A 15,297-nucleotide genomic window follows, 5' to 3' on the forward strand; every position below is an offset into this window, starting at 1 on the left:
GAATGGCCCTTCTTCTTGACACCCTTTGCAGGAGCGGTTCTGCCAGGCCCAGGTTGGAAAGGAAACACACACACCCCTGATTTTCAAAGACTGATCTTTGCACTGTATCATGCTGCTTCCAGATTCAAAGGAAAAACACTAAACAGAGTTCTTTTTTAAAAAAAAAATAGCTAACCAGTAGATAGGAATTTCATGGTAACCTTTAAAAATATTATTCTGGGACTTCCCTGGTGGTCCAGGGGTTAAGACCCCATGCTTCTACTGCAGGGGGCATGGGTTCAATCCCTGGTCAGAGAACTAAGATCACACATGCTGCACAGTGTGGCAAAAAAAAAAAAATTATATAATTCTTTTAATGTGAGACAATTTTTGATGACAGCATTTCTGCTTTTAGGTGAAAGAAAGAAAGAAGAGAACAGTAGGCGAGCCACTGAAAGCAAGAGAATACATGTTTTAAACAGTCGGCCTCTAACTCGTGAAAAACATCAATATAGAAAAAAACAGGTATGTTTATTATAATTAAATAATAATGGATATTAAAGTCATAACTTGAATAATTGTGATTATTTCACATTATTTCTGTTCAACCCTAAAAAATCTTGAGGATAAAATGTTTTCTCTTTGCCATCTTTAATTTTGCCATCCTAGATTTGTTGACCAATTTGCCTATTCAAAGTTTACCCATATTTTAAAGATATTCTTAAGCTGGGTGTTGGTGACATTTATTTAGAATTATTGTATTACTGTCATCATAAAATCAGTTCATCAGATGTAGGGTGGAACTTAAATCTACTTGGTAAGTTTTTATATTTGTATCTTCCTAACATAGATTCTATTTATTTATTTACTTATTTAATTTATTTATTTTTGGCTGTGTTGGGTCTTCGTTGCTGCGCACGGGCTTTCTCTAGTTGCGGCGAGCGGGGGCTACTCTTCGTTGAGGTGCACAGGCTTCTCATCGTCGTGGCTTCTCTTGTTGCGGAGCACAGGCTCTTGGCACACGGGCTTCAGTAGTTGTGGCATGCGGATTCAGTAGTTGTGGCATGCGGGTTCAGTAGTTGTGGCTCACGGGCTCTAGAGCACAGGCTCAGTAGTTGTGGCGCACGGGCTTAGTTGCTCCACAGCATGTGGGATCTTCCCGGACCGGGGCTCGAACCCATGTCCCCTGCATCGGCAGGCGTATTCTTACCCACTGCGCCACCAGGGAAGTCCGAGGGCAGGCTTTGTTAATGAGAACAGAATGCTCTGGATGTATTTTGAAATGGGTATTTTCCTCTTCCCCCTGCTAGAAGCAGGAGGAGATTATTCTGTCATCTTCACCCTGAGAACGTGGTGGGGCTTTTGGAGAGAAAACTCACACGTTTGTGGGACTCCTAAGATTGGGCCCCTGGAGTTTTTAACTCAAGCTTGTTCACAATGAGCCTCCCTCAATTTGTCCATCACAGTTAAATGTTCCTCCCAGTACTGGCCCCAGCTGTGAACTGCTTCTCCTGGCCTTCTGCTTCCAGTAAGCTATGATTCTCTGTGTCTACCTTTCTGTTTGCCCTGTGACATTAATTTTCTGATGGATCTAGGAAGAGTTGTTGAGTTTTCAGTTTGTTCACCTTTTTTCTTGTTGTGACGACTGGGATATTTCCAAGCTCTCCAGGTTGGTCTAAAATCTGGAAGTATGTGCTTTTTTGTGTGTGTGTGCGGTACACGGGCCTCACTATTGTGCTCTCTTCCGTTGCGGAGCACAGGGTCTGGACACGCAGGCTCAGCGGGCCCAGCCGCTCCGCGGCACGTGGGATCTTCCCGGACTGGGGCACGAACCCGTGTCCTGTGCATCGGCAGGCGGACTCTCAACCACTGTGCCACCAGGGAAGCCCTGGCAACAATTCTAAATGGGATTATAGGTGTTATTTATAGATATATATCAAGAAAAGCTTCTGTCTTTTTTTTTGTATTTGAAACGAAATATGAAATATCAACTACATAACAGAATACAGGTGATATCGTCTATCACTGTTTACTATGTCAAAAAACAATTCTGTGTCTGGTTTTATTTTTAGCTTTCCACTGTTGGCTTTTTGGTGGGATAATTTGTTTCAGATGAGTGAATGATTTTATCTTACTTCGTGTTGGGATTTTAGTTCTTTAAAATTTTTTATTGCAGTAGTCTTGCACAGTTTCTTCTTGGGACAGTTTCTTCTCGATGCATTTGTATGTTAAACAGACAAAGGTAGTTTTGCCTGCCTCATCACACTTTGAAAAGAGGCCTTCCTTTTGTAAATTTATTCAAGAAGAAAAGTAAGTACCTTTCTACAATAAAGACGTTTTTCCCCGTAGATGGTATGTAATGGGAATTACAATACAATATTTTTAAAATTACAAATGATATCACTTTTTAATATACAGAATTTTTTATTTTAAAACATGTCTGCAGTACATTGAGCATCTACACAGGTGTGACCAAGAAACCCACGGTCCTGTCTCGGCATGTTCACTGTCATTTTTCACAGTAAGAGAAAAAAGAGAGGATAAGAAAGATGAAAAAGCATTATTCCCAACTCCTGTTCAGGAATCTGAGTGATGAAATGGAAGGATATTTGTTTATAAAGCTCTTCCAAAGCCCCTTCTCACAATCAGTTGATGTTTAAACATGGAACCTGGGTTGGTGGGCCAGCTGGAGTTGAGCAACACAAGGGTGCACCGTTTAAAATAGCTTCCACATGTTACTGCAGACAATGGGGGGAATGGGCTGTGCTTTCAGACTGATAGTTTACTTTTTCCTGTTTTACGAACCTGTGACGTTCAGAGGATGTAAGAACTGCACAACCACAATCGTGACACAGCATCTGCTCAGTATAAAAACTTTTTGTGTAGGGGAAAGAGTCCAGTGGCCTGTGGGAAGGAATGTCCTGAGTTGGATGGTGCCAATATATAATACTCAGTCATGACCCCACAGAAATCTGTGGTTTACAGTGAAGACGAGGAATCGGGTCTCTAAATCCAGCTGCTTTTTAAAAATTAGTCTCTTATGTGATTATGTTTGCCTCCTATATCTTTCCTCTGAGGCAGAAAGTAAATGTTAGAAAACTGGCAGGTTCCAGTCTCAGAGACACACACACAGGGTTTCTTTCTGTTTGGGCACCACTGTGGTTCTTGGTTTCGGGAACCCGTGAGCCTCTGGCACCACCGGGCCTGCAGCAGCCTCCTCCGCATCACGGGCTGCGATCTCCATATTCCTGAACAAAGTAGCCGGTCTGAAGGTCTTGCATCTTTGGGAAAGCGAGGAGCCCTTATCTCTGGCTCCCCGTCATCTGAGGGAAGTGAAGGGGCCAAGTAGGGGCACACCTTTGAGTCACCGAGTCATTGATGGAGAAAGCAGTAGAGCAAGCCTAGTGCTTACCCGGTGGCCTTGGGAGAAGCAATTCCTTCTCCAAAGCATAGACTTACTGGGACTTCCCTGCTGGTGCAGTGCTTAAGACTCCGCCTTCCAATGCAGGGGGCGCGGGTTCGATCCCTGGTTGGGAACTAAGGTCCCACACGCCATGGGGTGCAGCCAAAAATTTTAAAAAAGAAGTATAGACTTTACTATTTTTGATCTAAAATAGAGGTTTTTTGGTTTTTTTTTTTTAATAGAGGTCTTTGAAATGATTTATCTGGACCAGTGAAAGGTAGTTGCTCACTACATATTATCCAAGTTTAGATTTTCTACTTGATTATTCACACTAAATCAGGCTTTAAAACTGGACCAAACTAGGCTGGAATGTGTACATTTCAACAGATCAGAAACTGTAAAATGCTTCTGTCATTTACTGACATAGAGCTAGACCCAAGGATTCCATTGGTGTAAGTAAATACCATTTTTAAAGCATTATTAAAGCATTGTTTTTTCGTCTAAAAGGCACTAGAAATGATACACAATTTTTGAAGTATAAGTGATATAAACTTTTTAACCTTACGGAAAGAAAAGATTGGTGCATTTTAATTTGTTGTATATGCTGTTTGTATATTGAGTTGTGGGCGTGGCTAGGGTTGTTATGATTGTCTTAATTGATTTTATTTTTTATTTTTCAAGTAAAGCAAAAGACAAAAGAGAATAGTACTAAGGGCACAGTTTTTGCTTGTGTCCTGAAATACATTATCTTTTTTTTTTTGCCATACCGCAAAAAAATGTCTTCGTCTAGAGGTTGATTAGCCATGCCCTTGTAAGCAGCACAGTTGCTGATAGGTGGCAGCTCAGACCCGCAAGAGGTCCGATGATGAACACTGCCAATCTTATGGCCCTGAGCCATACACAAGATAGTTTTCCTCTCACGTTTGTCTACAAGCATCTGGAGGTTCTCTTTGACAGTGTATCAGACAGCTGAGCTGGATTCTTTTTTCTTTAATTGTAATAAAATACACAAAACAAAATTTGCCATCCTAGCCATTTAAAAATGTATCGTTCAGCGTCATTAAACACATCTTGTGCTACCATTACCACCATCTGTCCACAGAGCTCTTTTTATCTTGCAAAACTAAAACTCTGTACCCATTAAACAATAACTCCTCATTCGCCCCTCCCCGCAAGACTCTGGCAACCAACTTTTCTACTTTCTGTCTCTGAATTTGACTGTTTTAGGTACCTCATATAAGTGGAATCCTACGGTATTTGTTCTTCTGTGTTTGACTTGTTTAACTTAGCATAATGTCCTCAAGATTCATTTACATTGTAGTACGCGTCAGTGTTTTCTTCCTTTTTTAAGGCTGAATAATGTCTCGTATTTATATACCACATTTTGCTTATGCAGTTCTCCATCAGTGGACACTTAGGTTGCTTCCACCTTTTGGCTATTATGTATAATACTGCTATCATCAGGGGTGTACAAATTTCTCTTCAAGTCTCTGCTTTCAGTTCTTTTGGATATATGCCCACAAGTAGAATTGGGTCACATGGTACTTTTAATTTTTGAGGAACCACCATTACTATTTTCCCTAGCAGTCACACAGTTTTTCATTCCCATTAACAGCACATGAGTTCCAGTTTCTCATCCTTGCCACCACCTATTATTTTCTAGTTTTTTTTATGGTGGACATCCTAATGGGTTTGAGGTGGCATTTCCTGGTAGTTTGGATTTGCACTTCCCTAATGATTAGTGATGTTGAGCATTTTTTTCAAGTGCTTAGTGGCCATTTGTATATCTGTTTTGGAGAATTGTCTACTCAAGTCCTTTGCTCATTTAAAAAAATTTATTTATTTGTAGTAAAACAGAGCATAAAACTTATCACCTTAATCATTTTTAAGTGTATGATTCACTGGCATTAAATGCATTCACGTCGTTGTGCAACAACTTCCGGAACTTTTTCACCTTGCAAAACTGAAACACTATACTCATAAGACAGCTCCCCCTTTCCCCCCTTCCTCCCATTCCCTGGCAGCCACCATTCTACTTTCTGTTTCTGGGAATTTGACTACTCTGGATATCTCATGTAAGTGAAATCTTACAGTATTGGCCTCTTGTGACTGGTGACGAATGGATTTTTAAAGCAAATGTGAGTCAGCTGGGGAAATTATTCATAGTTCAGAAACAGAATAATCACTCGGATGGCCACGTCGCTCCTCAGCGTGTCAGCAGGAGGCATTAGTCGGTCGCCGATAGCAGATGCCAGGCGTCAGTAATCTTTACCTGTGTATTATACTGAATGTGACTTTTAAAATTCTTCAGTCGTTTTCTCCAAAAACAAAATAGTGTTCTTTTAACTAGTTTGTGTTCATTCTCAAAAATCTGTTTTAGAGAAGATTTGAGTTTCGTGCGTGTGTGTGTGTTTACTTTGCCCAACATACACAGAACAGTGTTTTCCCTGAGTTCATTAGGGAAGAATTAAATATTCATAAGTTCTCGTTGGTACTTGTGAATCCTACATATCTCTAATCGATTAACAGTTGTAGAAAAGCATCTTAAGAGACAGTGTGGGCTTAAAGTCAGATGAATTGGGTTTGCATTTAGCTCTGTCGCTAAACGCTTTGTAGCCGTCTGATCTCGGGCAGCTGAGTCATATAGTGTGCTCGTGTAAAATGAACAGTAGTATAGCCAGGACCCTTGACAATATCACCACAATAAGATCTTACAGAAATCTAAGCTATGTTTACAAAATTTCTTCCACCATTAAGAAATTATAACATGATACTGGTAAAAAAGTTGTATTTATAGTAGATTTGTTATTTAAGGGATTGTTTCTGTGAATAACTGTTCTATTTTTTATCTACTTTTGATGGATGTCAACTAGACTTATTATGGTATCATTTCGCAGTATATGTGAATACTGGATCATTATGTTGTACACCTGAAACTAATAAAATGTGATTTGTTATTTGTACCTCAATTGGAAAAAAAAAATTGTTTCTGTGAATAACTATCTTACTTTTCATCAAAAGCCGTGGATTTGGGAAGAAGACAACAATCTGAGGTGTGGCGTGAGGACTTACGGAGAGGGAAATTGGTCTATGATATTATCACATTACAAATTCAACAACCGAACCAGCGTCATGTTGAAAGACAGGTGGAGGACTATGAAGAAGCTGAAGCTGGTAAACCAGGATGAAGACTGAGTGTGTTTGCAGAGCCGGATAAGACGGCAGTTAAACATTTTGATTACTGCATTTTGCTTGAAACTTGGTGGTCAGTAATGTAGCTTAGAATTTTGTTTAAAGCATTAGAGTATTTTTCTGTAGCACAGTCATCTAATATGAGGATTTGTGCTGTAAGAGCAAGATTATATACCATCATTGTACTCTTTACGAATCTTTTCACTCTGATAAAAAAAAAAACTTTTTGAACCCTAGTGCTTTCAGAACTCCTATCTACAAACCCTGTTCCAGTAAAAAAGTGAAAGCCTGGTAAGAGAAAAAATATATTGCTGTTAACCTATTCTGTGTCTGTGGGCTGATTTCAACTCCACGACACACATAAAAGTGAAGTTTCTAAATCAGTGAATAGGCCTTTGACATAAGGGGTAATGATTTGATTTATGGCCTTAATATATTCATTACTAAGATATTTGCTTATAGAATGATAAATGTACAAAGTAATCTGTGAGTTGTACTTCAATTTTTCTTTTCGGTAGTTTCATATAAAGGAAAAAACTTGAAAATAGTAATACCCATAGGACAGAGTTTATACTACTACTAAGAATAGCTTATGTCTCATTTAGGTACATTGGATTTTTGTTCTAGTGTTAAAACTTTGACAAAAGTGGTTTTAAATAAAACTTCTTTGTAACCTGGTGCCATAAATTTCCATTTCTCTGATATTTTCATTTAGTTAGATAAATATTGGGCCTAAATGGTATTCTGTAAATGCTTAAATGTGTTTTAACCATGATCATTTTTTTTTGAATTTTTGAATTTTATTTATTTTTTTATACAGCAGGTTCTCATTAGTTTTCCATTTTATACATATTAGTGTGTGCATGTCAGTCCCAGTCTCCCAGTTCACCACACTACCACCACCTGCCACTTTAACCACGATCATTTTGACGACTGTGATAAAAACTAAATAAACAAGGTCACGCATACCTTATTAGACAGTTTTGAGTTTTCACCAACATATTCTTTCGAGGATTTAGTCAAAAACTAGAATTATTTAGCATTTTGAGTTATGTATGCTTCATTTGACAAATGCGTGAAAATGCTTAAGCATTTGCTTAAAAAGTTAAATGATTATTTTGTCATCTGTATTTCTTTAAAGTTTTATACATTACTCTCTCATTGTTCCCGAAGTTGCTGTCCTATACGTATAATAAATAGAAATGTGGATAATGTTTCCTGACTCGGTCTGGCCTGTTACACCACCGGTTACTGTCACCGTGTTTATTGCAGACATTTTGATGGTTAGTGCCAAAGCTGACAGCGTGAGCCAAAGCTACAACCTCATTCCAAACATACCCTAAGTCATCAAATCTAAATTGATATTAACTGTAAGATGCCCAGTTATTTTATGTGCCACTAAAAAAATCCCTGTCGGGCTTCCCTGGTGGCACAGTGGTTGAGAGTCCGCCCGCCGACGCAGGGGACACGGGTTCGTGCCGCGGTCCGGGAAGATCCCACGTGCCGCGGAGCGGCTGGGCCCGTGAGCCGTGGCCGCTGAGCCTGCGCGTCCGGAGCCCGTGCTCCGCAACGGGAGAGGCCACGACAGTGAGAGGCCCGCGTACCGCAAAAACAAATAAAAATCACTATCAGTTATACTATACTATACTATACTATGATATGGTTCTTTCTTAATTAGAATTTCAGTTTCCTTTAACTAAAAGATGTTATAGATTTATGTAAGCATAGATTTTTATATAACTTGTGGGGGCATCAAAAAGCAAAGCAAAATAAATTGGGTAATTAATTGTATTCCTAGTACTTCCTCATTTGAATCTGAATCTTTTGTATTTTTAAATTTCAATTTGTTGAGATAACTATAGATTCATATATAGCTGTAAGAAATAATAAGAGAGGTCCCCCTGGTACACTTGTTCCAGCTTACCCCAATGTCAATTTGTAAAACGATAGTATATCACCATCAGGATATTGGCATTGATATAATTCACCAATTTTATGCAGATTTCCCCAGTCTTGTACCATGTGTGTGCAGTGTGTGTATTTAATGCCAGAAAGCTTATCATTTGTGTAGGTGCATGTATCTACCACAGGCAAGATACTCCGACACTGTAAGGACCCCTTATGTTGTCACTCAACTCTCCATCATTCCTCCAACCCCTGCCAACCACCCATCTGCCCTCCATTTCTAAGGTTTGATTCAAAAGGTTACATGAAGAGTGATGGATGGCCAAGTAGGGAGCTCCAAAGAGCCATCCCGCTTCTGAGGCAAGTAGTAAGCTGACAAAAGCTGTTCGAGTCAACGTTTTGAAACAAATCTAATAAAACTTAAAACAACTGGGACACGCTTAATGAAGAAAGAGGCTACTAAATTTTGCTAGGAGGATTTTGGTGTTTTTGCTTACCCGGCTTAAGGGGACAAGTGACTCGCGTTCTTGGTGTGGCTTGATGCTTCGGCAAGTGCCAATACAGTGCTCGGGATTGTGGTGGTGTGTTTTGACCTGTCTGGCAGTTCCCTGAGGGTTCAGTTCAGAGATTTGCCTTTGTTTTGCCCCTTCTGAACTCTTCAGGGCTTTAAAAACATTACCTACATCTGCCTGGGGTCAGGGACGGCAGATAGAAGGCCGGGCGCATGCCCAGGACTAGACGCAGTCTCAGCAAAGACCTGGGGGGAGCCTAGGCCTGTACGCTGAGTGATCTTTAGGCTTCCTAAGTGCAGGAGGTGGAGGCTAAGGCAGAGGTGAGGGTGGCATTGAACGACTGCCCCAACTCAGAGCCAATCTGCCAATGCTGGGAGCGTATCTTTCTTTTTGATTTAAGGAAATTAAATGAAATACTCTGTATTCTTGCCATTTTTTCTTTCAACGTGTTCGTGTACGTAGCTGTACTTGTTCATTTGCATTTCTATACAGTGATGTATAATTCTATCACAGCCATTCGTTGTGCTGTTGAGTTGTGGGAAAAAACGAAGACGACTCAAACGAGAAAACAAACAGGCTGTTTATTCACTTGCTATAGCAAGGGAGTCAGCCACTACCACTTCTGTTTGGCAGAGGTGCAGGCAGACGTTCATAGTGGGAAAGTTTCTAGTGAAAAACTAAGGCTTCAGGTGCTCTCTGATTGGACATTGTTGGCATGAGGAAGCTGAGGCTAGCCAACTAGCAGCAGGCGTCTTTTTTTTTTTTTTTAATATTATTCAATTTAATTTTTGGCTGCATTGTGTCTTCGCTGCTGCGCGTGGGCTTTCTCCGGTAGTGGCGAGCGGGGGCTGCTCTTCATTGCAGAGCACGGGCTCTAGGTGTGCCGGCTTCAGTAGTTGTGACACGTGGGCTCAGTAGTTGTGGCTCGCAGGCTCTAGAGCGCAGGCTCAGTAGCAGTGGTGCACCGGCTTAGTTGCTCCGCGGCATGTGGGATCTTCCCGGACCAGGGCTTGAACCCGTGTCCCCTGCATTGGCAGGCGGATTCTTAACCACTGCGCCACCAGGGAAGCCCAGCAGCAGGCATCTTATGTGATTGTTTGGGGGAACATATTTGGCTTCCTCTGATTGGTCCTGAGTTGGAAGTAGGGACCAAAAATAGGGATGTTGGGGGCTTCCCTGGTGGCGCAGTGGTTGAGAGTCCGCCTGCCAATGCACGGGACGTGGGTTCGTGCCCCGGTCCGGGAGGATCCCACGTGCCGCGGGGCCGCTGGGCCCGTGAGCCATGGCCGCTGAGCCTATGCGTCCGTAGCCTGTGCTCCGCAGCGGGAGAGGCCGCGACAGTGAGAGGCCCGCGTACCGCAAAAAAAAAAAAAAAAAAAAAAAAAAATAGGGATGTTGGCAGTCATCGACCAAGTCCTGCCCATTCTGGGTAGATAGCTGTGGGGATTTAGTTCGGCGTTCTAAACTCATTGCTGCAGAGGTTGTGGCTTGGAGTTGTCCTATAAGGTCTGCCCATTGTCAGTTTTTATATTCAGTCCCTGAGTTGTTTCCAGTGAATGGCTGCAAGGCTTTTCCAATTTACATGAAGTGTAAAATTAGGAATAATAATATTACACTGCTCCCTAAAGGCGATTCTCAACCCTCATCTCTTTTCTCGAGTACTGGTTTTTATACTTACTAAAAATATGCTTATGCTGCTGTTCGTTATTGTTCAGTGTGAGGTATTATATTAGTGATCCCCCACTACATAGGATGACATTTTAGGTCTCTTGCATGCTCCCCCCCCCCTCCGTAAGTACACAACTTGCACCCATACAGATGCTTCTCCTCAGTTCTTCCAGCATATTTGCATCAGTTTTTGGTTAAACCAATATTCAGTGTTTGTATTATAACTCTGTAATTTTTTACACCTGAGCTGTGTGTACTCATCACTTATTTATCTCCAAATTCTCTGACCAATTTGAAGACCTCTGAATACATTGAAATATGTCATTCTATTGACATTTTTTTTTCTGGCCACAGTGTGCAGCTTGAGGAATCTTAGTTCCCTGACCAGGGATCGAACCCTGGGCCGCAGCAGTGAGAGCACCGAGTCCTCACCACTGGACCGCCAGGGAATTCCCAATTTCATTGTTTTTTTTTTTGTTTTGGTGACAGCCCTCCTACTCCTTGGTGTCTGCTTGCCCTCTGCTGCACAGCTGTCAAGCTTACATCTCCCTTATCTTGGCTCTGGGCATCCCAGTCACCTCTCTCCTGGTTTGAATTCCCTGTTTCCTGGATCCTCTCTCTTGGTTTTAACTCTCGTTTATCTAGAGCATCTCATCCTCTACCTCCTGAGAAAATATGCATAGAGTGAAAAATGTTTATATCATGCATGTCTGAAAATATCCTTTTTCTAGCCTCACATTTGATTAATAATTTTATTGGATATAGAATTTTCATCTGGAAAACATTTTGTCTTAGAATTTCCAAGGCATTGCTCTGTCATCATCAGCATCAAGATGTTGCTTTAGTTAGTCTGATACCATTCTGATTACTGAAACTTTTCACGTCACCTACTTTTTTTTTTTTTTTCCTCTCTGGAAGCTTGTAGATTCCTCCATGTATTCAGTGATCTAGAATTTCATGGTAACATGCTTTGTTGTGAGTCTTCTTTTCTTTTTTAACTAATGAGCCAGGCATTCAGTGACTTCTGAAATCCCTGTGCTAAGTTCTAAAAAATATTGTGTTATTTCTTTGCTAATTTTCTCCCTTCTGTTTTTTTTTTGCACTTTCTTTCTGGAACTCCCATTACTCAGATGTTGGATCTCTTTGACTGATCCTCTACTTTCCTATCTTTTGTCTCCAAATTTCTATATCTTTAATTTTTTTTGTTTACTTTCTGGGGAAAATGTCACAAAACTTTACCTTCCAAGTTTTCATACCATATATCTACTATCAAACTTTTTAATTTACAAGAGCTTTTAATTCTCCAAACGTTCTTTTTTAGGACATTGTGTTCTTGTTTCATGATTAACATCATTGCATCTCTTCTGACCCTGGCAGTGTTTATTGCCTGAGTTTCGTTATATTGCTTTGTTTCTGTTTAATTTTGGTTTCCCTCTTGCTATGTCAATGATTTTCCTCAAATGTTTGGTTGAACTGGGCCGTCCATTTATATTTATGAGTGAGTATGAAGAAGCTGGTTGGAAGCTCTGTGAGCACTGATGGGCACTCACAGGTCAAGGTAGTGATTGGACAGGGACTTGGCTATCGCGGCTGCTGGTACCTACGGCCATTTTCTTGGATGATCTGTTTCCTCAGAGAGGAATCTAGCAAACTGTTCTGAGCTGGTGAGAGTAGTTATCTCAGAGCACATGGATGAGGGACCTGGGGAAGGGGCGGTCACCATTCAGAATAGATACTTAGTCTCCATTCTCAGTTGTTGCTGGTGTTTCCAATCTGGAGTCCCCTGCAGAGAGTTGTTGCCTGGCTGCAGAGCCATCTAAGGCTCTAACTGTTTCTTATACCAACTGTCAACCATTCCATTGATGGAAGCATCTGGATCCTTAAGTTCCTGAGCCTTTCCAGCGTGTTGTAAATGACCTTGCCTGCTGAAAGTCCCTCCTGTAGACATTTGGCTTTCTCCTTTCTTCTGCTTTACCGGTCCTGAAATTTTGTGACCATCTCTTTTCAGCCTTTTTCTCTCAATCTCCTTATCATTATATATTTTGTCTTAAAAAAAAATCCTTTAACTGTAATTTTATTTGAAGGTAAAGGAAGTAAATATATGTTCAACATGCCATGTTTAATTGAAAAAAAAACTACCCTACTTAGGACCATCTCACCAGGCTTCTGAACTCTATACCCCTGAAAGGCTGAATCTTGCCTTCACACTTTATTAGTAGCTTGACTTACACAGAAATGCTAGTTTCGAAATTATTCTCACCCAGAACTTGGAGGCTTTACTCTATGACAGCGGTCCCCAACATTTTGGGACCAGGGACTGGTTTCGTGGAAGACAATTTTTCTACGGATGGGGTTGGGTGTGATGGGGGATGGTTCAGGCAGTAATGCGAGCGATGGAGAGTGGCTGGGAGCGACAGCTGAGGCCTCGCTCGCCTCCTGCTGTGCGGCACTGTTCCTAACAGGCCGTGGACCGATACCCGGGGTTGGGGACCCCTGCTCTATTGGACTTCAAGTATCCACTGTTGCTGATGAGAAGACTGCGGTCTCTCATGGGGATTCTTGTTCCTTTGTAGGTAATCTGTTTTTCTCTCTCTGGAAGGTTTGAGTCTTTTCTTTATCCTTGATTTTATTATTTATTTATTTATTTATTTTTATTTTTTTTTAATTTTTATTTTTGGCTGTTTGTTGCTGCACGCAGGCTTTCTCTGGTTGCGGTGAGCAGGGCTACTCTTCGTTGCGGTCCGCGGGCTTCTCACTGCGGCGGCTTCTGTTGTTGCAGAGCAGGGATCTAGGCGCGTGGGCTCAGTAGTTGTGGCGCACAGGATCCAGGTGCGCGGGCTTCAGTAGTTGTGGCGCGCGGGCTTAGTTGCTCCGCGGCATGTGGGATCTTCCCGGGTCAGGGCTCGAACCCACGCCCCCTGCATTGGCAGGCGGATTCTTAACCACTGCGCCACCAGGGAAGCCCTATCCTTGATTTTAAATTTCACAAGTTTGTCTCTAGAGGTGGGGATTTACAAAATTCATCTTGTTTGTGCTGGGTGGGACCACCCCACCCCAAGAAGAATGGCTCTTACCTCTGATTCCACCTTCTTTTCTACATGTTTTAAAGGGTATGGTTGGGCTTCCCTGGTGGCACAGTGGTTAAGAATCCACCTGCCAATGCAGGGGACATGGGTTCGAGCCCTGGTCCGGGAAGATCCCACATGCCACGGAGCAACTAAGCCCGTGCGCCACAACCACTGAGCCTTTGCTCTAGAGCCCACACACCACAACTACTGAGCCAGCGTGCCACAACTACTGAAGCCCGTGTGCCTAGAGCCCATGCTCTGCAACAAGAAAAGCCAACACAATGAGAAGCTGTGCACTGCAACAAAGGATAGCCCCCACTCGCCACAACTAGAGAAAGAACGCGTGTAGCAAAGAAGACCCAATGCAGCCAAAAATATAAATAAATTTGTATTTTTTTAAAAAAGGGTATGGTCCCTTCATTCTGGTTTATCCATCAGTAGAATCCCATGTGCTTTCAATCTTCAAAAACAAATCTTCAAAATATCTGGGCTGATTCCCACTCCTGCCTTCTTATCTATGTTATAGACTTACTCTCTTCCATGAATTCTGTAATCTCAATAAGATTTGAGGAAGAAGGTAACCATGTATATCCATCTGTCACCTTGACCTAGAAGTTTCACTTCCTTTCAGTATACTTATTACCTGGTTGCTTATACTTCAGAATGCTCAGGTTGTCTAAATCAACTTACAGTTATTTGTATGAAACTTCACTAGAATATTCTTAGAGGGCAGAACCAGTTTTATTTTACATCATTTTGGTGCATACCTAGAAAAGATGGCTAATATTTTTATGCCAGATTAGAGCTAAACAACTTAAATTATTGCTATGGCTTTTTATGCATAATTGCAACATTCTTGAATAAAAACATTGCAAGAAAGGCCCTAAGAAAAGAATAGTGAGATTATAGTTCACCTTGTTCCTTTTTCTACTCTTTTCTTTTCCCTTCTCTTCTTTTTTCCTTTTTCCACTTTTCTAAGTGATCACCATCTCTAATTCCTTTCCCCTTCTTTCCTGAGTGGTTATATTTATTTTTGTTCAAATTACTTTTCTCATGCACTTTTGAAAAGCAGCCTATTAAGTAATGCTAGGGCCCATAAATCATCGTAGAGTGTCCGTGGAAAGGACCCCAACTCTAAGATACTTGTTAAAAAGGAATATCAAATAAGTCTTAAATTCTTTGATCTTTATCTCTGAAAATAGAACTTTTGGTTCTTCATTAATCACTTGGACTATATGTTTCAGTTCTGTACTGTTTCCTTTGCTAGAACTAATAACAAGCTTTTCAAGACCATTATTTAATATTATGTCTTCTAGCCCATGAAATTCTTCTCAAGAATAGAAATAAAAATATGCTTTAATATGAAAGTAATTAATGGCCATGTACTGAAAGCTAAATATGTAATTTGAAAAATTGATTTTATACAACTCAAGTATGCTAACTATTATAACACATGTTGGAACCATAAATACATCATAGCTTTACTGCTGTTAATCATCATAACTACGCCTATCAGTTCTGAAGTGTTTTGTTTTGGTTTTGGTGAAATTTTTGTTTATTCTCTGACCAG

At 41.0% G+C, this 15,297-nt stretch overlaps 1 protein-coding gene across 11 annotated transcripts in view; it reads left to right on the plus strand.

The window, feature by feature from the left end:
* TERF1 (telomeric repeat binding factor 1) overlaps positions 1 to 15,297 on the plus strand; it is a 48,059-nt gene that overhangs the window by 28,127 nt on the left and 4,635 nt on the right. For 4 of the 11 annotated variants that reach the window (XM_067017497.1, XM_067017496.1, XM_067017495.1 and 1 more), the window contains one exon: positions 395 to 504. In XM_067017497.1, the coding sequence (XP_066873598.1) occupies positions 395 to 504 (110 nt within the window). Of the gene's footprint in view, positions 1 to 394; positions 505 to 1,734; positions 6,157 to 6,403; positions 7,892 to 15,297 lie in introns of those variants that run through there. The other 7 variants (XM_059042947.2, XM_059042946.2, XM_067017489.1 and 4 more) reach the window with 4 other exon arrangements.

This window comes from Kogia breviceps, chromosome 17, assembly GCF_026419965.1.
Source record: "Kogia breviceps isolate mKogBre1 chromosome 17, mKogBre1 haplotype 1, whole genome shotgun sequence".
Classification (NCBI taxonomy): domain Eukaryota; kingdom Metazoa; phylum Chordata; class Mammalia; order Artiodactyla; family Physeteridae; genus Kogia; species Kogia breviceps.